This window comes from Bos grunniens, chromosome 1 (genome assembly GCF_055505025.1).
Source record: "Bos grunniens cultivar Pamir isolate PY7600 chromosome 1, Bosgru_T2T1.0, whole genome shotgun sequence".
NCBI lineage: Eukaryota > Metazoa > Chordata > Mammalia > Artiodactyla > Bovidae > Bos > Bos grunniens.
In genome coordinates this window covers 38,631,095-38,658,042 of record NC_141165.1, presented here as the reverse complement: position 1 = coordinate 38,658,042, position 26,948 = coordinate 38,631,095, and the positions used below count along the sequence as shown (strand labels likewise).

The following is a 26,948-nucleotide window of genomic DNA, read 5'->3' as shown; positions in this document are numbered from 1 at the left end:
GGGGAAAGGGGCTGGAGACTGACATATCAACTAATTGCCAATGACTTAATAATGTCTATAGAATAAACATTATTAATGTTGAAAATTAACAGAGGAGCCTGGTGGGTTACAGTCCATAGAGTCACAAAGAGTTGGACACAACTGAAGCAACTTAGCTTGGATGCAATTTTGATATTGGGGGCTTCCCTGGTGGCTCAGTGGTAAAGAATCTGCCTGCCAAGCAGGAGACTTGAATTTCATCCCTGGGTTGGGAAGATGCCCTGGAGAAGGAAATGGAAACCCACTCCAGTATTCTCGCCTGGGAAATCCCATGGACAGAGGCGCCTGGTCGGCTACAGTCCATGGGGTCGTAAAAGAATGAGACATGACTTAGGGAAACAACAACATTATAATTTAAGACAACTAGTTCCTGGGTTTGTTTTGTTTGAATCCAAATGTGGCTCCATGTAGCTCGACTTTTTTAAAAAGTATAAGTACAGTACAATTTTAAATATTTATATAAAATAAGTTTTTTTCTCTTGAATTAAAAGAAAATATGTTGCAGAGTATTAATACTTTCCAAAAGATAATAAATTAAACATAAATACTTCTGGGATCAACATTTTAAGGTTTCATGATACAAAACTCTTTGGGTATCAAGAAAAATAAATAAACAGACTTTACTTCTGATTTCTGTACCATTTTTCCCGTTATGTTCCTATAACTCCTGTTTTTATTATTAATGATAACTTGCATTTATTGTTTGCTGCTTCTCTATCATCTGACACTGTTTTGCACACACAATCTTGTTTAACCCACACATTTATCTTTGTGGGAAATGTACCATTTTTTAATTCTCATCTCACAGGTTAGGAAGTTGAGACTTAAGAAAGTTGTCAAGCAGTGTTCTGAGGTTACCAGCAGAAACAGTGGCAATGAGGTCAGGCAACCCTTGAGTTCTTTTCTTTCATTTTGCTTGGCTGCACCATGCAGCTTGTGAAATCTTAGTTCCTCAACCAGGGATTGAACCCAAGCCCTTGGCAGAGTCCTAACAATTGGAATTCCCAAACCTTGAATTCTTTAAACCACTGTCTACATTATATTTAACATATTAGAGCCAAGGTTCCTTCCCATAACCTTCTCCTTATCTCATCAGAATTAGAGGGGTCTGTGGGTCTTTACGGAGAAGGCAATGGCACTCCACTCCAGTACTCTTGCCTGGAGAATCCCATGGACAGAGGAGCCTGGTGGGCTACAGTCTATGGGGTCTCGAAGAGTTGGACAAGACTGAGCAACTTCACTTTCACTTTTCACTTTCATACATTGGAGAAGGAAATGGCAACCCACTGCAGTGTTCTCGCCTGGAGAATCCCAGGTATGGCAGAGCCTGGTGGGCTGCCATCTATGGGGTCGCACAGAGTCAGACACAACTGATGTGGCTTAGCAGCAGCAACAGTGGCTCATTAAATTTAGGGCAATAATTTGGAAGGGAGCGTTCCTCAATTCACTTCAGTCTTATTACCCATAAAATGATAATCAAATCACTCAACTTTTTTTTACTTCCTTTTCCTAAACAGTAAGAGATATGAATTTAATTCCTGTTATTATTTCTCAGAGAAGTAGAGACAAAGATGTGAACTCTTAAGAGGAAAGCTGTTCCAGTTTTCTACCAATAAACTCATCAACTGTAATGTTTCTTCAGCCACCGATTTGCCGCTTTCTTTGTCCTTTTTGTGTCCCCTGTAGCTTAAACAGTGCTTGGTGAATAGTGAGCATAGAGAAACAAAAAGAATACTAAAAAAAAGACAGATACATAGAGTCAAAATATTTGAGCAATTTGCACATCCCATGCCAGTATAAGATCCCTTGGTCGTTTCCTCGTGAAGCCCTGTCCTTTGCTTGGTATGAAACTTGCCAGACTCAGTTCCAACCCCCACCCCAACTTCCTTCTGCAAACACGCTCAGGGTTCCGTCTTGAGTGCTCTAACTCAGAGGAAAATGACTTATTTTAAAAAGCGGTAAAAGCATCGCATTCCTTTGGCACAGGATGAAGACCAGCTCAGCTCTTCAGCCAGTTGATCTTTGTCTATTGTTCTCCAAACAGTAAACCACTATTTCCACATCGACAAGATCCTGGGCTGCATTTCTGTCCGAGTCCTGGCTCCTCATGAATATGAACTGAAGGGCTCTGACCCAGAAAGTGGTAGGTAATCTCGAGAAAGAAAAAAAAAAGACAGGTATGGGGGAAAACAAAACAAAAAACAGGCTTGATGTAATTCTACACTCTTGAAATCTCCTGCAGGTTCTGAGCAGGGTAAAATGGGGTCTCGGAAATGTGGAAGCTGCCTGAGTAGTTTGCTGATTCCTCTTGCACTTTGGAGTATAATTGTGAACATATTATTGTATTTCCCCAATGGGCAAGCTTCCTATGCATCCAGCAATAAACTCACCAACTACGTCTGGTATTTTGAAGGAATCTGTTTCTCAGGTATCATGGTAAGTGTAACTTTGGAGAACTTGGGATTGCCGAAGGGGAGTTTTTACTAAGAATTGACTTGTTCCTAGTGAAAATGATGAATCATGGAAAAATCATTCTACAAGTCCTGGGTTTGGGATTTGGAAGATGGAAGGGGATAAAAAGGCAGGAAGTCGGTGAGGACTTGGAGGGTAGCTTTGTATTCAATAAACTGCTTATTTATATAGCTTCAGCAATGTAGGAAGTTAGTCCTATTAAAAGTTGATGGGACGTAGAAATATTATGTCCTTATGAAAGCTGTGGACACAACATTATGTCCTCATGAAAGTTGTATGTGAACTTATGCTATTGAATCTCCAGTAGCATTGCCCTTTTCCAGAATGGATTTTCTATTTACACTCAGGATTTCTCTAGCTTGGAAGGGTATTAAGACAATAGAAAAGGCATAAACTTGAAGATTCAGACAAATTTGAGTTTCAGCCTAAGCTCTGTGATTTGTATCATGAGACTTTAAAGCAAGCTACTCAGTGTCTTTGGGCCTCTGTGTCCTCATTTGAAGAATGTGAATGATGACATTTATTTTTGAGGGAAATTGTGGGGATTAAATAACATCTCATGTACGAAGTGCCCAGGATAGAGACTGACATGTAGGCAGCCAGTGACTATCGTGATTATTAATACTGACTGAAGGATGGACCATACCATTATTAAATTGTCTGACATTATACCCCTAATGATAGTGGTGTTTTTGAAAACTAAATCAAGGTATCTACAGTAAAAATCCACGAATGAACGTTTTCCTGATGACTTTGTGCTGTTTAAAAACAAACTGATAAAAAATCATGTTGGCAATTCAGAGGAAAAGACATTTTTCCTGGTTGTATCATTTCTAAAAACTCCCACATGTGTGCTGTAACTTTCCTACACTAATAATAGCAGAAAAGAAAATCCACTGTAGTCTATCTCTACACTTTTGTGGGTGTTTAATTTTGTAATATTTGAACAGCTATGTTGAAAAATGGTTTCATTTAGTTACCACTTTCACATTAAATTAATAAACTTTGAATTATTAATACCCAGTGCTACTGCACATGCTATATGCTAGGTATATAATCGATGGTGATGGTGATACTATAAATAAATGTAACCCTTTGGGAGAAATTTTTGATATGATATATTAAGACCTATGAAAATGCTTATGTGTTTTGACTCAGTGATCCTAAATCTGAGAATTCATTCTGAGGAAATAATCCAAAATAAGGAAAGAAATGTATACACAGATGTTTGTGGCAGTACTATTTGCATGCGTGTGCTCAGTCACTTCCTCAACTGTGTCCGACTCTCCTCAACCCAACGGACTGTAGCCCGTCAGCATTATTTATAATAGCATAAAGCTAGAAGCATCATAGTATAGACATGGCCAAATAAATTATGGTCTATTAATTTCATAACTGGTGAAGATTATGATTATGACCATGTAACAACATGGACATATTATTTTCTGTTAAGGAAAACAGATATAACAAAACTGTTAATACATTATGGTTGCAGCTATGTAAAATACACACATGTGGGAGTAAATAGTCAAAACATGAGAAAGTAGTAGAATTTTTGGTAATTTTCCTCCATTATTCTTGAGCCCTCTGTACTGCAGTTATACTTTACAACAAAAAGAGAAAGCAGTTTCTCTTTCAACACAGAACTTGCCTGTGTTTCTCCTTTGACACAGGGCTCTAGGGTTTAGGTTTAATTATTTCTAACAGTATTGTAATGAAGCTGATTTCGGCACCTAGTTTACTGTGTCTTATCTTGACATTCTTTCTCTCAATATATAATTGTAATAAACAGGAGATTTGCAAGGCATTATGAAAGTTAAACCAGAATCTCTTTGAAACGGTGATAACTAGCAGTGTTGAAAGGAGGGGAATGTAGGACTAACTTTTGCTTATAGTCCATGTAAAATTTAAAACTGTGAAAAGAACTTATTCTCTATTTTTTACTGTTTAGGACTTCTTAAAATACTCTTTCAAGAGCAAATCCTTTTAGGAGAAAAGAGAGGAATATAGATAAATAATTAAATACATAGGTAAATAAATGATGGGCTGAAGGAATTTGGAAACTGGGAATGCTCACTCCAAGCAGTAAAATAACAATGGTCTAACTCCACTGCAGGATTCAGTACTGAACAGTAGGAGAAAAGGGTAGGTGGAGAATTTGCCAGAAACAATTCACAACTCATACTTCGCCAAACCAACAACTGTAACATAAAGAAATCCATGTTCTTTCCAGAACTTAAATCTTTTGCCTAAGATATCAAGAGAGGGAAGTAGAATACACTGAATTCTCCCGGTTTGTTGATACAGGCAAAATACATTGGAAAATTTGAATCTGAGATGATCTGAATGTACTTGCCTTTGGATTAAGAGATTTAGTTTCAGATTAACCATACCTTTCACCTGCCTTCTCAGAGGGCAGAAAGTGGAAAGAGGATGGAAAATGCCAAGGTCTGGAGGATGGTTTTCCTTTGTTCTACAACCGAGTCAGTAAGAAGTGTAGGTTTGCTACAGAGAATGGTCATCTCATGTCTATACTATTTATTCCTACTTAATCATTATTTCTTTAAATTTTTATTTATTTATTTTAAAAATGTTAGTTATTTATTTTTTACTGTGCTGGGTCTTCCTTGCTACGAGCATGCTTTCTCTACTTGTGGCAAGTGGGGGATACTCTCCTGTTGCAGTGCATAGGCTTCTCATAGTAATGGCTTCTCACGTTGAGACCCATGGCCTTAGTTGTCCTGGGTGATGTGGAATCTTGCTAAAGCCAGGATAAAACCCGTGTTCCCTTCATTGGCAGACAGATTCCCAACCATTAGACTACCAGGGCAGGCCAATCATTAGCCTTTCATAGTTTATAACCATGATAATGATAGCTAATATTTATCAGTCACTGGTTATAAATCAAGCACTCTATTCAAGATTTTACATGCAATACCTTATAATAACCTAAAGAGGTGAGTTCTCAGCACCATTTTATAGGAAAGGACTCTCAAGTTTACACAGCTATTAAGAGGAAGAGCTGGGATTTGAACCCAGATCTACGAGATCCCAGAGTCTATGCTCTGAAACACCGAGTTCTGGTTATGAGCTTGAATGCAAACTAGTATTTCATTTCTTATATTGTTTCTCTTCCTTACAATAGATGCTTGTAGTAGCAGCAGTTCTTCTTGTATTGGAGAATGACAACAACTATAAGTGTTGCCAGAGTGAAAACTGCAGCAAAAAATACATGGTAAGAGCAAATAGTATTTTGAGGATGGTTGAGTGGGCTCTGGCTTTCTTTCCTCTCACTCAGAAACACGAAAATACTGGCACTATCGTACCCTTTCCGTGATCCTTTCATTTCAGAGTCCAAGAGTTTACTTTCACAAAAATTCTCTTCCATTTTGCATACAGTTTTCCTCCACTTTTGTTCTGCGTATATTCTTCTAGAAATTCAAGATTTAAAGATACATGAAATTAGAATATAATACTACCTCTTCCTAACTGGGTTTCTGTGAGTCTATTTCTTCCCTTATCAAGTTTACAGAGGCTAATTTACAAACAGTGTAGTGAAGTGAAGTCGCTCAGTTGTGTCTGACTCTTTTCGACCCCATGGACTGTAGCCTACTGCACTCCTCCGTCCATGGGATTTTTCCAGGCAAGAGTACTGGAGTGGGGTGCCATTTCCTTCTCCAGAGGATCTTCCTGACCCAGGGATCGAACCCAGGTCTCCCGCACTGTAGGCAGACGCTTTACCTTCTGAGCCACAGGGAAGTCCGACAAACAGGAAATGGCTTCAATTAAAAGTGCAAAATTCCATGAGTTTTGACAGTGAACTCCACGCATGAAACTACCATCATAGTCAAGAGATGGAACATTTCCACCATCCCCAAAAGACTAATCTTTGATCTGCTTTTTATCATTATAGATTAGTTTGTATTCTATATAAATGGAATCACAGAAAATTCGTCTTCTGTGTCTAGTTCCTTCCAAGTAGTGTGAGATTTATCCCTGTATATATTATGTACATTTTCAAATTGGAACTTTAAAAATAATTAAAATAGAATCAAGAGAGAATAATACAACCACATTTTCTAAGCTTATGCTCAACAAGTAGGTGTTCAGTTCAGTTCAGTCGCTCAGTCGTGTCCGACTCTGCGGCGCCATGAATCCCACCACGCCAGGCCTCCCTGTCCATCACCAACTCCCGGAGTTCACTCAGACTCACGTCCATCGAGTCAGTGATGCCATCCAGCCATCAAATCCTCTGTTGTCCCCTTCTCCTCCTGCCCCCAATCCCTCCCAGCATCAGAGTCCTTTCCAATGAGTCAACTCTTCGCATGAGGTGGCCAAAGTACTGGAGTTTAGCTTTAGCATCATTCCTTCCAAAGAAATCCCAGGGCTGATCTCCTTGAGGTGTTGGGCTCCTGTATTTCCATCATTATCCAACTTCCCTTCCTCATGATCATTATCACTTATTCATATTTGCATAACACTTCACAGTGGGTTCACATTTACTCAGTGAATTATATTATTGCTATTCCTGTTTTACAGATGAGTCACTTGTGACTCAAAGAGAATATGATTCACTAACTAGGAGGAGCTTTACCAGAGGTCTTGGAGGCATTCTTTGCAACGGTGGTTCTACACAATGGCTGTGCACTACAATGATCTGGGAGCTTGGTCTTAGAATCCCACCCCCAGAGACCCTGACTTGGTTGGTTCCAGGTGCAATCAAATTTAAATGTGCAGCCAGGATTGTGTGGCTTGCTTTCCTTGACTGTTGCTTTTGAAAGATTGAATTAGTTGTGTAATTTACCACTGTGCCTCTTGTGGGGGAAGAGTTAGAAGATTGAAATATGTTCCCTCTGTGTGTCTATTTTTTTTAAGCAATTGACTCAAACAGCCCTCAGTAATTGCTGGTGTGATACTACAGAAAAGTTTTCAAAATTGTTTAGGTGAAACAATGGATTCAAGTAAATTTTAACTTACGATACTCAGGAAATTTCTAGAAAATAAATGTTTATACCATTAAGTATTTAAAAAAAAATCCATGTGTTCGGTTTGCCTTAACTCACTATTAGCATTTCCAGCACAAAGTGATGCTAGAAATATTGTAGCATTTTGATACTGTCTTATAATTGACATTGCATGAGACAACTGGCATCTCAGTGAGAAGAGCAGGAGGAAGGGAGAAAGAATTCCTTGGATTCCCTGCTTGGTTCTTTCAAAGTACGATCTAGAATAGGGATCCCAGCTGATGTACTCCCAGATGCCAAATATTTGATAGCAATGAAATATGTGAGGCTGTAGACATTAGAGAAAATTTTCTATTTAAGGAGGAGAGGGAACCGCTAGTGGTAGCCATATAATTCTCAGCTTTCAATAGGAAGTGGAAATACGGAGTTTTTAAGTAACACTTTACAATTATAAAATGTTGGCAATTAATTCTCGTTTAAATACACTGTGCAGGCCAAATTTGGGCCTGTACCAGTTTGTGACTTCTGAAGCTCTGGAGTGCAAATTTAGGTCAGCCAAGATTTATTTCGTAGAGGAGAAAGAAGTTTTCCTCAACCCTCTTAAAATCCCTGGTTGGGTATGAGAATTAAACTGATGACATATTAACATGAGAAAAGCATACAAATTATATTGAATTTTTACATGTATATGGTGATTTTCGTAAGAGAATGAAGACCCGGACGCATGACTAGAACACCAAGCTTCTAAACTTTTTAGACAAAGAAGTAATAAAATTGTGAAGAATGACTAAGACAGAGAGATTTGGGTTAGGATGGAGAAAGGTGAAGAAGTAACTAGGAAAAGAAAAGTTTATTAATACAGATTTCTTGACCCCAAATTTCAGACTCTGTAAGAATGTCTTGTTTCCTCCTGGTTCAGGGATGGTACCTCTCACCTGGGTGTTTTATGGGGAAGAGGGGTGAGAAGGTAGGGGAGGTCAGAGTGAACATTCTGCTTCTGTGGTTTCCTCAAACTCCTTCAGCTTAAGATATTAATGTGCCAAGGTGCCATATTTTGGGGTAGTGTGCCCTCAATCCCATTCTTCTTCTGTCTGAAACTTCCCTGAAGAAGTTTCACAGTCCAGAAAATGAGGGCATAAATTGTCCAATAACCCAATGAATCAGTCTCTCAGTCCTGGACATTCGCATGAAAACAAACAAGCAAAAAGTTAACAGCTAGAATGAACTATAAACTCAGGTTTTGAGTCCCGAGGGTGGCTAGTTGAGAAGGTCTCTAACTGAGAAGTCTTCTAGTTGTTGAAACTCTAAGTCAGATGGAGTGAGAGCAGGGAAAGGTAATCTAACCGAGTTTTCTGCTTCGTAGCTTGAATGTCTCTGGAAAAGTCATCAGGTGTTCTGCTGAACTTTCTGAGAGGCTCACACAGCAACAGGAACAGATTGTCTAACATGAGCTACGGTGGTGTTTTCTCTAACATTTATATCAAGTTGCCTAGCTTTAGCTTGTCCAGTTTCAGAAAAGGGGAAGTTTTAGTTCTTAATGATTCCAAGTCAGAAGGGTGGAAGAAAAATTGGAAACATTAATCTGGGGAATTGTAGCCAGATATTGAAAGAAACTAAAAGAATTTAGGATCCAGTCCAGTGGATCCTAAGACAATGAATAAGACTAGAATCTGATATCCACAAAGTGTGTTATGATTTTCCAATGATTTTCCATATTTTTTCCTATACAATAACCCTCATTTCTACCAGAAATAGCCAAAGACTAATTCATTTATGAAATAAATCTAGTTGCATTAAACTTGGCCTGATTATTTACATAAGTTCAGCAAGAATAGTGATGACCATATAGACTCTTTTAATGTCCTCTTTGCTGGAACTTTTCATAAGGAATCTCAGATGAGACTTTTCTAATCCTCTCCCCAGGCTAGAAAGACAAGCCAAGGATTGCCATCAGACTTTATGTAAAATTCCCATAGATTTCAGTTAATTTCTTTCTTCTTTAGGTCCCCCAAATATCCTGAGATTTCTGCACCTGCCAGGAAGTGACTTTCATTACCCACCTGGTAAAGCCGCTGGGAATCCTGTAAGCAAGGTACCAGGCCACTTTTTCCAAGGGACTTCATTGGCTCCATAAAGTCAACCTTAGTTCCTTAAAGTTGTCTGGTCGTATATAATTCCATGCATATTCTCAAATATGACATTCTAGTCAAAGCCTTGGTAATATAACCAATTTTTCCAATTGTGTCATGTTAAAGAAGAGCAGATTCTTATTGAACTTATGCAAATAATTATATTGCCAGAAAAATAAAAATAATCACTAAGAGTTTTCAAATTTTGGAGGGATCAGGTAGGAAGATAAAGTAATTATTTCATCTTTGTTCATAAAGGTATACTTTACAAAATTGCTCTAAGATATGGATAGCTGAAAAGAAAAGAGAAAACAGTTTCCTTAAATATGGAAAGCAAAACACTAAGGAACCAGCAGTGTTTTAAAGAGAAAGTAATAAAGAATTGTAACTCATCAGTTTCATGTACTTAATTTTTCTCCTGCATGATCTTGTGTTAACCATTTTATGAATCCATCAGTTTCTCTGTAAGAGTTTTGGAAAGTTTTACTCAGTTCAGTGATATGCTGTTAAAGTTATCACAAACCTGTACCTGTTAGCATTCTTTCTATGAATCTCCTTGAAAATAAATACTTCTGCAAAAGCATCAGAATAAAACAATGACTCTCTGTTAATGACAAAAGACTTTAAGATGGCCAAGGTTAAAGACTTAATGAGAGTTTTTGTGTGCTTAGTTAGTCATGTCCGACTCTTTGGGACCCTTTGGCCTGTAGCCCCACCAGGCTCCTCCTTCCGTGGAACTTTTCAGGCAAGAATACTGGAGAGGGTTCTCATTTTCTCCTTCAGGGACTCTTTCTGGCCAAGGATTGAGCCCACGTCTCCTGTGTCTCCTGCGTCTCCTGCATTGCAGATGAATTCTTTACCCATTGAGCCATCAGGGAAGCCCTAATGAGAGTTTAATATAATACAAAAGACAATAAACTTTGATTACTTCTGAGACTTACAACATTTTAAGATAATAACTAGAATTATGACTGTTAACATTATACTGGGGCTTCCCAGGCAGCACTAGCGGTGTAAGAAGATGCCTGGCAATGCAGGAGATTCAGGTTTGATCCTTGGGTTTGGAAGATCCCTTGGAGGAGGAAATGGTTATCCACTGTAGTATTCTTACCTGGGAAATCCCATGGAGAGAGGAGCCTGACAGGCTAGAGTCCACGGGATCACAAAGAGTCAGACATGACTGAGCACACACACACACATTATATTAGGACATACTTTTCTAGGAATGCCATATAATTTGTGGAACATTTATATTAGTAACATGCACCCTACAAATATAACCTAAAAAGGCTAAAATTCACTTCTTATTTGACAAAGCTTTCCATGTAATTTAATATATCAAGTAAACCTAATTATTCTCTCCCTCTCCTTCTCTCTCTCTTTTTAAGGAAAGAGAAAATATTACAGAGATGTTTCACTGGTCCTCTGGAAAATCCCAAATTTAGTTGGAGGTCAAAAAGACTTTAGAATTTGATTTGGGGGTAACTTTGTCAAAAATATCAAACATTAATAGGATCACAAGTAACTGTGAAACAATACTTGTGATCCATTTCACTAAAGATAAACAGTTTCAAAGGTAAATACAGAAAGTTACATAATTGTAAGACAGAATAGACAAATAAGCAAAAACCTTTGACTCTAAGTAATGAAGACTCTATTGTCTTAAATAATCAAAGATGTGGTAAAAACAACATGAAGCCCCGGAAATTATTTTGATAAAACACAAAATCTTTGCTTCTGGGTAGATTACACAAGAGGTTAAACACCTTTCATGATTTCTTATCAAGAGGATACCAACAGTCCAATAAAATTTGTGATAAGACCCCATTCTAGCTTTTCATCCATGTGCTTTTGACATTGAGGGCTTCCTAGGTGGCTCACTGGTGAAGAATCTGTTTGCCAAGCAGGAGACACGGGTTTCTGATCTCTGGCTTGGGAAGACCCTTTGGAGAAGGAAATGGCAACCCACTTCAGTATTCTTGCCTGGGAAATCCCATGGACAGGGGAGCCTTGTGGGCTACAGTTCGTGGGGTTGCAAACAGTCAGACATGACTTAGTGAAACAACAACTTTTCATGTTAAAGCCAGACTGACAGCATACAATTTCCTCTCTCTTTTTTCAACTCTATATTCAGCCAATTTGTCCTTTTTTCTCTTCTTCCGCTTTCTGAAACAACCAATTATTTTATTTGGAATTACTCTTTTCCCTTAACAAAAACTCATCTCTATAGCTCATACCTTTAATCAAAAGTACATCTTACTTTCCTTCCATACAGAGTCATTCCTTAATTACTTCTAGTAACTTTGACTGAGTAGGCTCTGGGAGTTGGTGATGGACAGGGAAGCCTGGTGTGCGGCAGTCCATGAGGTCGCAAAGAGTCAGACACAACTGAGTGACTGAACCGAACTTTAATTATATATGTTAATCAGAATTCTTAACCTTTAGAAATTTTCATTTCTAGTGTAAACTAAGAAGTAAGCAATTATGAACTGTTACATATCAACATTCTATTGATTGGAAAGTTTATGAATATATCATATTATTTCATAATTTCTGGAAGAATACATTTCCTCATAATATTAATACAGTTTTTCAATGTGGTACAAGACATGTTCACTAACAAGCTCAAATGATTTGCCTATTATCAGAGGACTGGGGTAACCCTGCTTAAATTTTTTCTTCTTTTTCTTAAGTGCAGAACTGTTCTGTTTCCAATCTTTTATAATGTCTTTTATAATTGTTTCTTATTTTTTATAATTTCTTCCAACATTTTGTGTTAGAAGAGGTTTGGGGATTGGTAGTTTGGTGAAATTTTGCTTTTACAGCTGCATTTCTGGTTTTGTAAAGACTCAGTTTGTAAGACAGACAATTGTATTTTCATTCCTTTAAGAACTGAGTTGTAGCCTGAATGACGGCAAGAGGCTGACCTGCCCGTTAGACTACATTATCCTCAAGCTGTTTCCTTACATCGGGGAGAAGATTTCCAGCTATGATGCAAATGGAAATATCTCCATGTTCTAGATTTAGATCTGTGTGTGTTTGGAACATTTTCATAAATCATTCTACAAAGCCTTCCGCATGTTTTCTTTTCCTGTGAGTAGAGTGTTATTGTCACTTAGGAGAGAAAGCTTTTTTTAAAAGGTTTCTATCAGTCTCTGAATATCAACCTCCAATTCAGCCAACTTCTAACCATACAACTCTTTAAAAAGTGTTTCAAGTATTTAAACCAAAGGTATACTTATCAAGTGACTCAAAATTAGCACTTAACCATGGGCACAAATGTGAAAGTTGCTCAGTCGTGTCTGACTCTTTGGACTCCATGAATTATCGCCTGCCAGGATCCTCAGTCCATGGAATTCTCCAGGTCAGAATACTGCAGTGGGTAACCATTCCCTTGTCCAGGGGATCTTTCCAACCCAGGGATCGAACCCCAGTCTCAAGCATTGCAGGCAGATTTCTTTATCATCTGAGCCACCAGGGAAGCCCATGGGCACAAAAGATGTCCCTAAATAGGGTATAAGAGATACAGCCTTATTAAGATCCAAAACCTCTTCCAAAGATAGCTGTTGGGCTACACCCCACAGGCTTTCAAGCTTCAAGACAGATGAAAGCTCCTGGAGTCAGCAACTGAGACATTAGAGATTTAATGGATGGGAGCCCTTACACACTTGAAGCAAGGTCCTGGAGTGACAACCCCCAGCCCCATCCACGTGCAGTGGATGGCAGGCAGGGTATGGTGGCAGTCTTCACTCCCTGGGGTGGTGGTGGGGGGAGATTGCCAGCTATAGTGAATTTACTTCAGTTGGCTCATTAGTTACCAGGGAAACCATCAGAAGGGCACACCTCTCACTGGTCCTTTAATAAGAACAATCATTAACTGAGGCCTGAGGCAAGTATATAGGAGGGTCAGTCTTGTGAGTAAGGTGTAGGTGAAGCAGGCACTGGTTGAACAGGATATGTACAGACAGCAAAAGAGCGGCCATCTTGAGGGGCCTGACTATACAATAGCCAAAAGAAAAAAGATTCAGACAATCTCTCCAAAGAGCAGTTGGGAGGATGCTAGCCACAAATGGGGCACAACCACATTTCTGTATAGTCATCCTTACAGGGCTTACAATCTGACGTTTGGCTGTCTGCTAAAGCAAGAACTGACATTTGCATGCCCTGATGGGCAGAAAGCCAAGCCAAGTTTTGAGGACACAAAACAAGAGACAATCAGGAAAGCAATACCCATTTTTGGGAGGGAAAGGATCAATAACCAATTCAGGGACTTCCCTGTTAGTACAGTGGCTAAGACTTTGAGGTCCCAATGCAGGGAGCCTGGGTTTCATCCCTGGTCGGGGAACTAGATCCCACATCCTGCAATGAAGAGCAAGGATCCTGTGTGCCACAACTAATACCCAGCGTGGCTAAATAAATAAATAAAAATAAATATTTTTTAAAAATAACCATTGAGTACCCCCAAACCAAATTGTAATCAGAGTCACAATCTCAAAAACTAATTCTTACAAATGCTTTTCTCCTGCCAGTCTGAATCTGGAAAGGAATGGATCTTTATCACCTTCGTCCAACTGGCCCACCCAGTTTCTTAGAGAGTTAAGAAACTAACTCAGCAAGAATTCTTCTGCCAGCTTATGTCAGAGGTCTAGGGTCTCTGACTGCAACCTCAGAATTGAGCAGGGTGTCCTCAGGAAATGGCACTCCATGGTGGTGACAGAAACTGTAAGAAAGAAAATGAAGTTTTCCTCCACATTTTTAGGGTCCCTAACTAGGTCTGAAAATTAAACTGACAAAGACAAGTTGAGAAAAGCATACAGATTTTATAGAATATATCCGTGTTTTGGTGAGACTTCCACAGGCGTCTACACAAAAGAATGAAGATCCAAAGATAAGAGCAGAGTAGGAAGCTTCTGTACCTTTTAGACAAAGAAACAACAATTAACTTGCAAAGAATTGGCAAGTCGGAGGGGTTTGGGCTAGGAGTACTAAATGGTGAAAAAGTAGCTTGGAAGGTAAGGTTTAGTTTAACAAGGTTTACACACAGATTTCTTGGCCCCAAATTTCCAGTCTGGTGGTAGGAATGGCTTCCTTCCTCCTGGTGCAGTTAGGGTACTTTTCACATGGGAGTTTTATGACCCGTTTCAAGGAAGAAGGGTGGAAAGGTGGGGGAGGTCAGATAGAGTGAACTTCCTGCTTCTGCCGTTTCCTCAAACTCCTTCAGCTTAAGATATTAATATGCCAAGATGCCATATATTGGAGCACCATGACTTGAACCCCATGAACTTCTTGGTTGCTATCATTTCCTCTGTGGAGTGTCATTTTCTGCCAACATTCTGTGGGTCATTATCTTTGGAAAACAAATCTTGGCCAGATAAGAGCACTTGAAATAATAGATAATATTTTGATTATATTGTTCACTTTTCAAATAATTTTTTCTATGCTTTAATTTTTGAACCAACCCTAGGGTGCTCTAACTATCTGCATCATCTACATTTTATAGAAAATGAAACTGTGACTCAGAGAGTCTTATTCCCACTTTATTTTGAAGCTACTTTGTTTGATTGTCCAATTGTATCCTCTCATTAGAGTGTAATCTATATTTGTATACATATATATGTATTATGCTATGGCTGCAACTTCCCCAAATAAGAAAATTCTCCACTTTTCCTTTTAGCAAACTGCTTAAGGCTACATTTGGTAAATAAAGAACTCAGTCTTTTGAAAACATCCTTCTTCCTTTTTCAAAGATGGCTTTGATGAATAGGTAATATTTTTTACAAAGTATAACAGAAATCTACTGAAAAAATAACTATTTATTTCATCCTATGAGGTGGCAAAACTCTATTGTAATCAATATGAGAAACATAATTTAAAAGAGCTTTCATCCTATGTGAAGCCACCAAGGAGATCACTAATATCAAATAGCAAAACAAAGCATAATTGTTTTTTCTTTCTTTCATTTTTAAAATGCTTCTTTCTAATTTTCCATAATTATCATGTATCAATGTTCAGTTCAGTCATTCAGTCGTGTCCGACTGTGAGACCCCATGGACCGCAGCATGCCAGGCCTCCCTGTCCATCACTCCCGGACTTTACCCAAACTCATGTCCATTGAGTCGGTGATGCTATCCAAACGCCTCATCCTCTGTCGTCCCCTTCTCTTCCTGCCCTCAATCTTTCCCAGCATTAGGGTCTTTTCAAATGAGTCAGCTCTTCACATCAGGTGGCCAAAAGATTGGAGTTTCAGCTTCAACATCAGTCCTTCCAATGAACACTCAGGACTGATCTCCTTTAGCATGGACTGGTTGGATCTCCTTGCAGTCCAAGAGACTCTCAAGAGTCTTCTCCAACACCACAGTTCAAAAGCATCAATTCTTCAGTGCTCAGCTTTCTTTATAGTCCAACTCTCACATCTATACACGACTACTGGAAAAACCATAGCCTTGACTAGATGGACCTTTGTTGGCAAAGTAATGTCTCTGCTTTTTAATATGCTGTCTAAGTTGGTCATTACTTTCCTTCCAAGGAGTAAGCGTCTTTTACTTTCATGGCTGCAATCACCATCTGCAGTGATTTGGGAGCCCAAAAAAATAAAGTCAGCCACTGTTTCCCCATATATTTGCCATGAAGTGATGGGACCGGATGCCATGATCTTCGTTTTCTGAAAGTTGAGCTTCAAGCCAACTTTTTCACTTTCCTCTTTCACTTTCATCAAAAGGCTCTTAAGTTCTTCTTTGCTTTCTGCCATAAGGGTGGTGTCATCTGCATATCTGAGGTTATTGATATCAATGTTACATTCATCTAACATCTAAATAATTCTAAACAAAGACATATAATTTGAGATAATTTTGTTCCACAAATCACAGGTTTTTTCTTCTCATTTTTAATTATCTCAGCTTTTGAATTTATCAACTGGCTTCTGCATGTTTTTGTTTGGCCATCCTACTCTCACTTGAAATCAACATTTTAAAAACTAAATTAAATTTTCTCCCTAACCAAACTACATTTCTTGGCATCCCAGTTTCTGTCTCCTTTTCATTCAAGTCCCAAACTTTAGAATTTTTTTCAGCCCATTTCTAGCTACTCATTGCCTCTTTAATGTCTCTTTCCATCCAGTGCATGTCTTTGTCAACACAACTTGAAGTTTTCTCTACTTGGAATTCTTCTTTGGGGCTCACTCACTTCTGGTTGTTAGGCTACTCTTGTTATAAGAAGTTTCCAAAATAATTCATTGGCTCATGTCACTTTGTTGCCCAAAAGCTAATCCTATGTCTTGTTGGGAAAAGGGCTATTCCAGGTCTATGTTGTAAGTTACTTCAGTTGTGTCTGACTCTTTGTGACCCCATAATCTATAGCCCACCAGGTTCCTCTGTCCATGGGATTCTCCAGGCAAGAATACTGGAGTGCATAGCCATTCCCTTTTCCAGGGAATCTTCCAAACCCAGGGATCAAACTCACATCTCCTGTATTGGCAGGTGGATTCTTTACTAGTTCCAGGTCTAGGGATACCTTGTGCCAGAAAGCAAGGATAGGCTCAAGAATGACAGACATATGTCCAAGGGCACAGGGATTGACTTGAAGGGATGTTCCCACTGGTCATATTTGGGCCATATGAGCACCTAAAATAATAACAATTATGAGTTATAACAATGAATTAGAAAATCCATGAGTCCACAATAAAGCAGAAAGAGAGAGGCAGAGAAGAGAAACAAGAAATAGAAGTTCTTCTGTGCAGAAAAATGATAACTTATAAATGAGGAAAAATGATAGAATTAGAAAGCAGCATTGGGCTTCCCTGGTGGCTCAGATGATAAAGAATCTGCCTGCAATGCGGGAGACCTGGGTTTGATTCCTGGGTTGGTAAGGTCCCCTGGAGGAGGGCATGGCAACCCACTCCAGGATTCTTGCCTGGAAAATTCCCCATGGACAAAGAAGCTTGGCGGGCTATAGTCCATGGGGTCACAAAGAGTCAGACACAACGGAGCGATGAAGCACAGCACATAATACAACCACTGATTGTGATAATTGGCGATCAGTGAGTATGAGGATCAGTTCAGTTCAGTTGCTCAGTCGTGTCTGACTCTTTGTGACCCCATGAATCACAGCACGCCAGGTCTCCCTGTCCATCACCATCTCCCGGAGTTCACTCAAACTCATGTCCATCGAGTCGGTGATGCCATCCAGCCATCTCATCCTCTGTCGTCCCTTTTTCCTCCTGCCCCCAATCCCTCCCAGCATCAGAGTCTTTTCCAATGAGTCAACTCTTCGCATGAGGTGGCCAGAGTACTGGAGTTCCAGCTTTAGCATCAGTCCTTCCAAAGAAATCCGAGGGCTGATCTCCTTTAGAATGGACTGGTTGGATCTCCTTGCAGTCCAAGAGACTCTCAAGAGTCTTCTCCAACACCACAGTTCAAAAGCATCAGTTCTTCGGTTCTCAGCTTTCTTCACAGTCCAACTCTCGCATCCATACATGACCACTGGGAAAACCATGGCCTTAACTAGATGGACGTTTGTTGGCAAAGTAATGTCTCTGCTTTTCAATATGCTATCTAGGTTGGTCATAACTTTCCTTCCAAGGAGTAAGCGTCTTTTAATTTCATGGCTGCAGTCACCATCTGCAGTGATTTTGGAGCCCAAAAAAATAAAGTCTGACACTGTTTCCAATGTTTCCCCATCTATTTCCCATTAAGTGATGGAACCAGATGCCATGATCTTCGTTTTCTGAATGTTGAGCTTTAAGCCAACTTTTCACTCTCCTCTTTCACTTTCATCAAGAGGCTTTTGAGTTCCTCTTCCCTTTCTGCCATAAGGGTGGTGTCATCTGCATATCTGAGGTTATTGATATTTCTCCTGGCAATCTTGATTCCAGCTTGTGCTTCTTCCAGTATGAGGATCAGTAGATGCCAAATCCATCCACTGAAATGTCTTTTGGGAACAAGATATGACAGTATCGAAGTATTAGCTTACAAATTACTTTCTAATTGAAAAGTAGAAAATATCCATTTATAGATCCAAAGGACACCACTTTAATCAAGAGATCAAATTTAGCATCATCAGTAGCAGTGAGAAGCTCATAATGGACACACACAGATCAAGTGTTCTTGCCAAAACGTTTCATTCAAGTCCAGTTGTGAGAAACAATCAGAAAATTCTTAGATGTGAGACTTTCTACAAGAAAACTGGCTGGGACTCTTAAAAAATAATTGAATATCCTAAAAGAAAAAAAGTCAGTATGAATAGTATAGATTAAAGGAAATTAAAGAGATGTAGCCTTGTGCATAAACCTTCATTGGCTCCTGTACAAAAAAGTGAAAACCAATTGCAGAGTAATAGAATATATTTCTTCTTGGAAGATAAGTACTGGTGTTTAGGGATGAGATATCTCAATACCTGCAAGCTATTTTCAAATGGTTAAGCAACAAAAATGTAATAAATGTATTTTTAAATTGATGTGTGTATAGATGTACATATACATAGAGAGAAGAAGGGAGGAAGAGCAAGAAAAATGGTAGATGTCACAAGAGGTGAGTCCAAGTAAAGGGTAGTATATTTTCAACATCTGTGTAAACTTGAAAATTTTTTAATGAAAGGTTGTGGGAGGAGAGAAGCCACTTGCCCAGAAGGATGATGTCTGATCTCCTTGATCCAGCATCCAAGGCATCTTTTGCCTGGATCTCCTAAGCTGCATTTACTTTATAAGCTGGATCATGTCCTATTGACCCTGTTTTCTCAGTATCAGCACCACGCCCATTTGGTCTTCATAAACTCCCCTCTACTCCTCTGCAGGAATTCCTTCTTATTCTTTTTACTGGAGTATAATTGCTTTATAATGTTGTGTTGGTTTCTGCTATACAATGAAGTGAATGAGCTGTATATATATATACATATATCCCCTCCTTCTTGAGCCCCCCTCAGCACCCCCATCCCACCCTCTAGGTCATCACTGAGTACCAAGCTGAGCTCCCTGTGCTTTATAGCACATTCCCACTAGCTATCTGTTTTATATATGGAATATTACTCAGCCATAAAAAGAAACAAAATTAGGTCATTTGTAGAGATGTGGAATTCCCTTTTAGATCAGACCAATCTACTTAATCTCACAACTTAGCTTGTATAGATCTATCAGTAAACACTGCTCATTCTTTCTACTCAAATGAAAACACCCTGCTCCTCATCAATCCATTCTCACTTGAGTATAAACATGACCATATAGGCTAACACCTGCTATTTCCCTGCACATTCCTGTATGTGAAGATATTCAATTATGATCTTAAGAGAAATACAAGGATCATAACTTTTGATTCTTAGAGAATCCACCCTACCTAGAAAATAACATCTTCAATAACAAAGTATAGATTGATTGATACACATCCCTTTATTGTATTCATATATGAGTTTATCATTATTTTGATATCAAACTTCCAGGAAAAAAAAAGGAAGAAATTAATTTTCTCTGTGACATGCCAAGGAAAAAAATCATTTAAAAACTTATTTTTCAGGTCAAGTGGGTTTGGATTGAATGTTTCTATTTTTCTGTGGACATGGGTATTGCACAGACTTCAGTAGGCTTGGATGAGTAGGGGAAGGTTACCTACCTGATTATTTGCTTACAATATCCTCTTATCTCATTCTATGGCACTAACCTCCTTCTATGTTTAATTTAGACAGTGCTGTCGATGATCTTTTCTGCTCTTGGAATTGCTTTCTCTGGATACTGCCTGGTCATATCTGCTCTGGGCCTTCTTCAAGGTCCGTATTGCCGTACTCTTGATGGCTGGGAGTATGCCTTCGAAGGCACTGCAGGACGGTAAGGAATAGTTCTCTGATTTGGGAGGATATCTGAAAGTCAGAAACACCTGACTTCATGCTCATACTCACTTTTCGTGATCACTTTGTGGTTCTGTGCATCTACCTTAGTCCAGAATCTTCTTAATAGTTTACTGATATTCTGACCAATTTGTTCCTACATAGTCATTGTTTATATATATATTTTCTCCTCCAGTCTTTTAATCCCACATGCATGACAGCATGTTGAGGCTGTCATTAGCATTTCCAGATGAAAGCCATGTTTCTACTCTACTGCAGAACAACTTCATGGTTATTGTGGTCTGGCAATTGCTGGAGCTTTGGGGATCTAAGTTGTTCTGAGAAATCAGTCTCGTTTTGTGGCCAAAGCACATTGGACATGTAGACTCTTACAGATGTAAAATGGCTTGGCTGGGATAGCATCAAAGTGCCCTCAAATAGTGCCATCTGGAGCTATACCATCAGGAGCCACACAGAGATAGAACCAGGCAGAATGGCAGCGAAGTGTGGTCTGAGATCCAAGGACAGAGTAGGTGCAAGAGTTTGTGGAAGCAGCCAGGAGCTTACTGAGTGTGTCGCAAAGAAGACTCCAACGGGTGGCCTTGCTCTGAAGGCTGGTAGTTCAGTCAGGTGCTAAGGGACCCAAGCCTGGATTACGGAATGCCTCGTACTGGCATTATACTGGACTTATAGGCCCTTCAGCTCGAGAAGAAGGGCCTGGACAGAGATACAGGGAGAGATCCACTGAATCTCTCCCTGTCTCATTCTGTGCTCAGAATTCTAACAGAATAAATGAAGGAGGGTCTGTACCTTTCCTTGGGGAAGTTACACCTTCTTCTCAATTCCCCATGACTGGCTCTATTGTTCAGTCTCATTCATGGGACTGCCCTTGTGGTCTAGTGATTAAGAATTCACCTGCCAATGCAGGAAGAGCCTTCCAATGGCAAGAACTAAAGAGCCTCTTTAGTTCTTGAAAGTGAAAGAAGTGAAAGAAGGCTTAAAACTCAACATTCATAAAATGAAGATCATGGTATCTGGTCCCAGCACTTTATGGCAAACAGATGGGGAAACAATGCAAACAGTGACAGACTTTATTTTCTTGGGCCCCAAAAGCACTGCAGCCATGAAATTAAAAGATTCTTGCTCCTTGGAAGAAAAGCTATGACCAACCTAGACAGCATATTAAAAAGCAGAGACATTACTTTGCTGACAAAGGTCTGTCTAGTCAAAGCTATGGTTTTTCCAGTAGTCATGTATGGATATGACAGATGGGTCAAAAAGAAAGCTGAGTGCTAAAGAATTGATACTTTTGAACTGTGTTGTTGGAGAAGACTCTTGAGAGTCCCTTGGACTGCAAGGAGATCAAATCAGTTGATCCTAAAGGAAATCAGTCCTGAATATTCATTGGAAGGACTGATGCAGAAGCTGAAACTCCAATATTTTTGCCACCTGATGCAAAGAACTGACTCATTGGAAAAGACCATGATGCTGGGAAAGATTGAAGTCAGGAGGAGAAGGGGACAACAGAGGATGAGATGATTGGATGGCATCACTGACTTGATGGACATGAGTTTGAACAAGATCCAGAAGTTGGTGATGGACAGGAGTTGGGCACAACTGAGCGACTGAACTGAACTTTCAATGCAGAGGACATAGGTTGGATGCCTGGTCTGGGAACTAAGAGCCCACATGGGTACATCCTGAGTCATGTCTGATTCTGTGCAATCTCATGCCCACCAGTCTCCTCTGTCCATGAGATTCTCCAGTCAAGAATACTGGAGTGTGTTGCCATGCCCTTCTCCAGTGTATCTTCATGATCCAGGGATCAAACCCAAGTTTCTTGCATCTCCTGCATTGGCAGGTGGATTCTTTACCACTGTGCTATCTGGGAAGCCCAAGATCCCATATGCCCTGGGGCAACTAACTGACCAACTACTGAGCCAGTGCAGCCAAAAATAAAAGTAGATAAATAAATATTTTAAAAAGGAAAACAAAGCTCACATCCATTTCAGGCCTTACATACTCACCTCATCCTGCTGGGCAGCACAACTGCTTCTGTGCCCATAGCTGCTTTTATTCTAAAGCTTCCTCAAGACTCCACATGCTGTGAGCAGAGCTCTCCTTCAGGTCTGAGAACCTAGAAAATTATTTCAGGTTTTTTCTGAACACTTGAAGGAGACACTCCTTTGGGACTGAAGGGGCTAGGAAAGGGGGCCCTAATGTAGAAAGTCTCACTGGGTACAAAGACTCATTTTTTATGCCGTCAACCCTTAAAGTTTTCCCCACCACCAAACCAAATAAGGCTCCAATTTCAATGTGAAAGTTGCCCAAATCAGTTCTTTTTTTAATATGTATTTTTATTTTATGTATTTTTTGGTTGTGCCAGGTCTTAGTTGTGCCTCGCAGGATTCTTGATCTTCATCGTGGCATGTGGCATCACAAATGGGCCCCCTGAATTAGGAGCTCGGAGTCTTAGGACCACGAGGGAAGCTCCCCCCAGCCTAGCTATTCATATGTACATTTATTCAACAAATATTTATTAAGCACCTACTATGTCCAGGCCTTGGATTAGGTGCTAGAGAATCAAAAATAAATCACACAGGTTCACTTCCCTCTAGAAACTCACACAAACCTAAGAGAACATTCTGCTGAGATGACAGCCTGAGAATGTACATTTCCCTTGGAGCACAGCGCTTCTATGCTTGTGACTCTGGGTTCAAGTCTTCCCATCTCCTGCTTACAAACTGAATGGCCTTAGACAAATGTCTGGATATCTCCGAAACTCTGTAAACTGGAGGTAATAATCATCTCGCAATTGAAAATTAAACAGAAGTAAAGCACAAATTAAATGTAATAATCTCTCAACATGCCAAGTTTTATTATTGAAATCATGGCTTTGCATAACCTTCTTTACCATGTGATGTCTTCCATCTGCTAGTGGCGGGCAAGTTCAGCCATTGGTTCAGCCTCTGGCATCCTGACCAGTGAGAATCCTGAGTCAGTCTCATTCAACAAGCATTTGTTGATCTTTGCAATGTGCCAGGCACTGCCTTAGGCCTTAGATGTGCCCATTCAGAGATAGATAAATCACTACAGTCTTCTCATAGTACACCATTTAGTGAGGAACTAGATACACAGACAAAGCTATGGATATATTTATAACATAATGAAGTAAATGCTGTGTTAAACTGTGTATAGAGATTGTGGAGAGAATGAACATCAGGGCAAACTTCTCTGTTGCTTCCCAGACCCTGCTAGTGTACTCATGCCTCATTCTATTTATACAAGGAAAATAAATAGAACCATATCCTAGGATAAAAATAGAAATCTTGCAAGTCATCTTCCTTTAAGGTATTGGATGATCTGTGCAAAGGATAGACTGGGAACAGTCTAGAGAAAGGATCTTGAAGTGATTATCTTTCCTGATGGCTGAGATTGAACTAGGATTAGGAGGGTGTATGAAATGGCTCTTGGGAAATGATCACAGGAAATTACATCTGCATCATGCTTTATAGATTCCAAAGCATTTCTACATTCTTCTCATCAAATATTCACAATAATCCTAGGGTTAGGTATTTTACACCCATTGTCCAGATCAAAGAGGTAAAGTTCCTAACCCTAGATCCTACAGATCCAGGAGTTCTGAGTCCATATTCAGTACTGTTTACCACTTCAGACATTCATTAGCAATATTAAGAAATTTTCAAGAGTGCCTCTGAATGTCCCAGAACATAGAGAAAAGGAAATGAAGAAAGGGAAGAAGGAGAGTTACATGCCACTTGGCTGGCACCAAGGTTGCCTGAATGGCTGCTTTGGAAAAAATCATCTTGCTATTAACAAGATATTTACAAACAACTCTGCCCTGTAATTGAACTTGATTGTTTTTCTTCAGGGGATTTTTTTTTTTTTTTGGAAGCAATCTGTTTTTATTTCAATTTAGTTCAACAAAGAGAGTGTTACATTTGGAGAAATTCTAATGGCCATAACTGACCTGGAAGTGGGCAAAAGTCAGTCAGGATAATTCAACATGGTTTTAAGATTATCTTAAAGGAAGGTGGTTTAATCCTCAGAATCCTGTGCTTAGCTAGATGGATCAAACTGCTGGGTCTTTTGCATTTTCCCTTCATATGCTCAATTTTCTTAAAAGCTGCAGAACATACAGTGGACCCCAGACCAGCAGCATCACCTGAGAACTTAGAAACACAAAGTCTCCAGTCCCATCCAGACCTTCTGAATCTGAAGTTCTGGGCTGGGGCCCAGGAATCCGCATTTTCACAAGCCTTCCAGATAATCGATGTATGCTCAAATTTGGGCTTTTCCAATGGCTCAGCAAGAACCTGCCTGTAAAGCGGGAGACACAAGAGACTCGGGTTCAGTCCCTGGGTTGGAAAGATCCCCTGGAGAAGGAAATGGCATCCACTCCAGTATTTTTGCCTGGGAAATCCCATAGACAGAGGAGCCTGGCAGGATACATTCCATGGGGTCACAAAGAGTAGGACATAACTGAGCATGCATGCATGCATGCTCAAATTTAAGAACCACTGTTATAAAGGGCTTTGGGACAGAGTATAGGAATAACTAGCATCATTTCTCTTTGCTGTTTTACCACCTGTTATTTTATATCCAATGCTAGCTCAACCCTGTCCCTGAGAGCCCAGGCTAACTTCAGGTTCCTAGGAAATGGTCAATCTCTGCCTCTCTTGGTGTTGACATGTGCAGCTTCTCATTGCTGTTGAATTCTTCAGTATGCATCTTGCCTGCTAAGTGAATTAGAATTGTCTGAGGCAAGCATGTTCACAATAAACATAGCCCAGTGCTGTGTATACCACATGTTCAATATTTATATTTGAATAATTTGATACATTAATATTGAATAATATGTATTAAATATATATATTAATTTCCCAAACGTATGAAAACTTACATCCTTCTTCCTTGGACCAAGTCTTTAAGCTTGGCCATGTGTCATGTTGACCAACTCCTTCTTCTCTCTCAGTTTCCTTACAGATTCCAGAGAATGGATTCAGTGCCTGGAACCCGCGCATGTAGTGGAATGGAACATCATCTTATTTTCTATTCTCATAGCTCTCAGTGGACTTCAAGTGATTGTCTGCCTCATCAGAGTGGTCATTCAGTTGTCCAAGAGTCTCTGTGGAACCTATTCAGTCATCATCCAGGTACCAGACCCCCCCTGGCACCTGTACCTCCTCCTTTGTCCAGGATTCAATGTGTCTTGCTGGAGACTTTTTGGAATTGCATCATTTTCCTTCCATTCCTACTGCCCTCATCTTTACTCAGCCTCTAATATCTCAATTTTTCCTTATATTCCAGTGTGTCTGTTGGCTTGTCTAAATGGCCTGAACCAAAGGAATAATTATAAAATCATCTTCTGTGTACCATGGTGAAATGTTGCTCATTCAAATGTTTTGAATGAGCAACATTTCTATGTAGAAATAACTCAAAGCTCAAAGAAATCTGACCATTCATTAAGAATGTCCCTGTTCATAAAATTGTCGAAGGCTCACAACCTAATCCCAGTGAAGTAATTTCTCTTTTGAATGCTGCTACATTCAGCTATTCATAATAATCTTTCTTTATTATGGAGTTATTAGTGAGTGGTTTTGAAGAAGGGAAATATGTCTTTATCCTATTGAAATGACAGTACTTCTGTTTCATCTGCTAAAATATTAAAGTTAATTTAATTATGTTGAAACTGCTAAAACTATTCAGCAAGTTCAGACTAAAGAGAAATCAAGAATGAGACATCTTGCATATTGTTTAACAACATATAATGGTTAATACCTTTCCTAGTAATTTCAAATAGATATTTTCCTGTTCTATCACGTTTAGAATATAAACTATAAGTTTAAGTTGCTACCTGGATTATGGATCATTAATCAAGTCAAGTTTACTCACTTTGTTTTTCTTTATTTTTTGTAGCCTGGAATCATTTGAATAAGGACAAGAATGTTTTTCTTCATCAAGATATGGCCATCTACCTATGTCTTCTGAATGGACTTGAGGGTCATTTTCAAATGATGTTTTTTTCCCTCCAGATGGTGTTTGCTGTCCTCACTGGAATGCCGTCCTTCCTTTTAAAATTTTTTTCAAAGCTATATGTGTCAGGATCTTCAGAAATGTTCATACCTTTTTGATAAAATAAAATAAATCCAACTTCAATAAACTTCACTCTGAAAATAAATAAGAATACAAGATAAAACTTTATGCAAACACATATATTTGAACATTATTTAATATTCTGGAAAATTAGAAATACCCAGAAAATCAAACTTTATGGAAAGGATTAAATAAAGCATGGTACATTCCTTGTAATATGATATAAAATGATGTTTTAACGATAATGAGTACTGGGGCCTTCCCTGGTGGTCCAGTGGTTAAAACTCCAAGCTCCCAGGGCAGGGGGCAAGGGTTTGATGCCTGGTTGGAGAACTAGGAGCCCACACATTGCATGGGGCAGCCAAAAAAATCAAAAAATAAATAAAGCTTATGAGTTGTACTAGTGAAAAAGCAGGTTACA

At 39.3% G+C, this 26,948-nt stretch overlaps 1 protein-coding gene across 3 annotated transcripts; it reads left to right on the top strand.

Moving 5' to 3' along the window:
- Window positions 1-1,866: 1,866 nt before the first annotated feature.
- TM4SF18 (transmembrane 4 L six family member 18) lies at window positions 1,867-26,612 on the top strand. 3 transcript variants are annotated; one of them, XM_086387649.1, is made up of 6 exons: window positions 1,867-2,182; window positions 2,282-2,475; window positions 5,657-5,746; window positions 20,269-20,411; window positions 25,407-25,587; window positions 26,351-26,612. In XM_086387649.1, the coding sequence occupies exons 2-6, from the start codon at window positions 2,299-2,301 to the stop codon at window positions 26,363-26,365; spliced, it is 606 nt and encodes a 201-aa protein (XP_086243775.1). In that variant the 5' UTR covers window positions 1,867-2,182; window positions 2,282-2,298; the 3' UTR covers window positions 26,366-26,612. The 3 variants fall into 3 exon arrangements, with proteins under 3 accessions (XP_086243775.1, XP_086243963.1, XP_086243868.1); XM_086387837.1 differs by lacking the exon at window positions 2,282-2,475 and having other exon boundaries at window positions 1,920-2,182; XM_086387742.1 differs by lacking the exon at window positions 5,657-5,746 and having other exon boundaries at window positions 1,925-2,182.
- The last annotated feature ends 336 nt before the right edge of the window (window positions 26,613-26,948 follow it).

Bases quoted from the DNA above. Each gene is read 5' to 3' on its own strand.
- TM4SF18 (XM_086387649.1), top strand. From the start codon at position 2,299: ATGGGGTCTCGGAAATGTGGAAGCTGCCTGAGTAGTTTGCTGATTCCT. The intron at 2,476-5,656 runs GTAAGTGTAACT...TCCTTACAATAG, and splicing joins TCTGTTTCTCAGGTATCATG to ATGCTTGTAGTAGCAGCAGT. The intron at 5,747-20,268 runs GTAAGAGCAAAT...TGTTTAATTTAG, and splicing joins ACTGCAGCAAAAAATACATG to ACAGTGCTGTCGATGATCTT.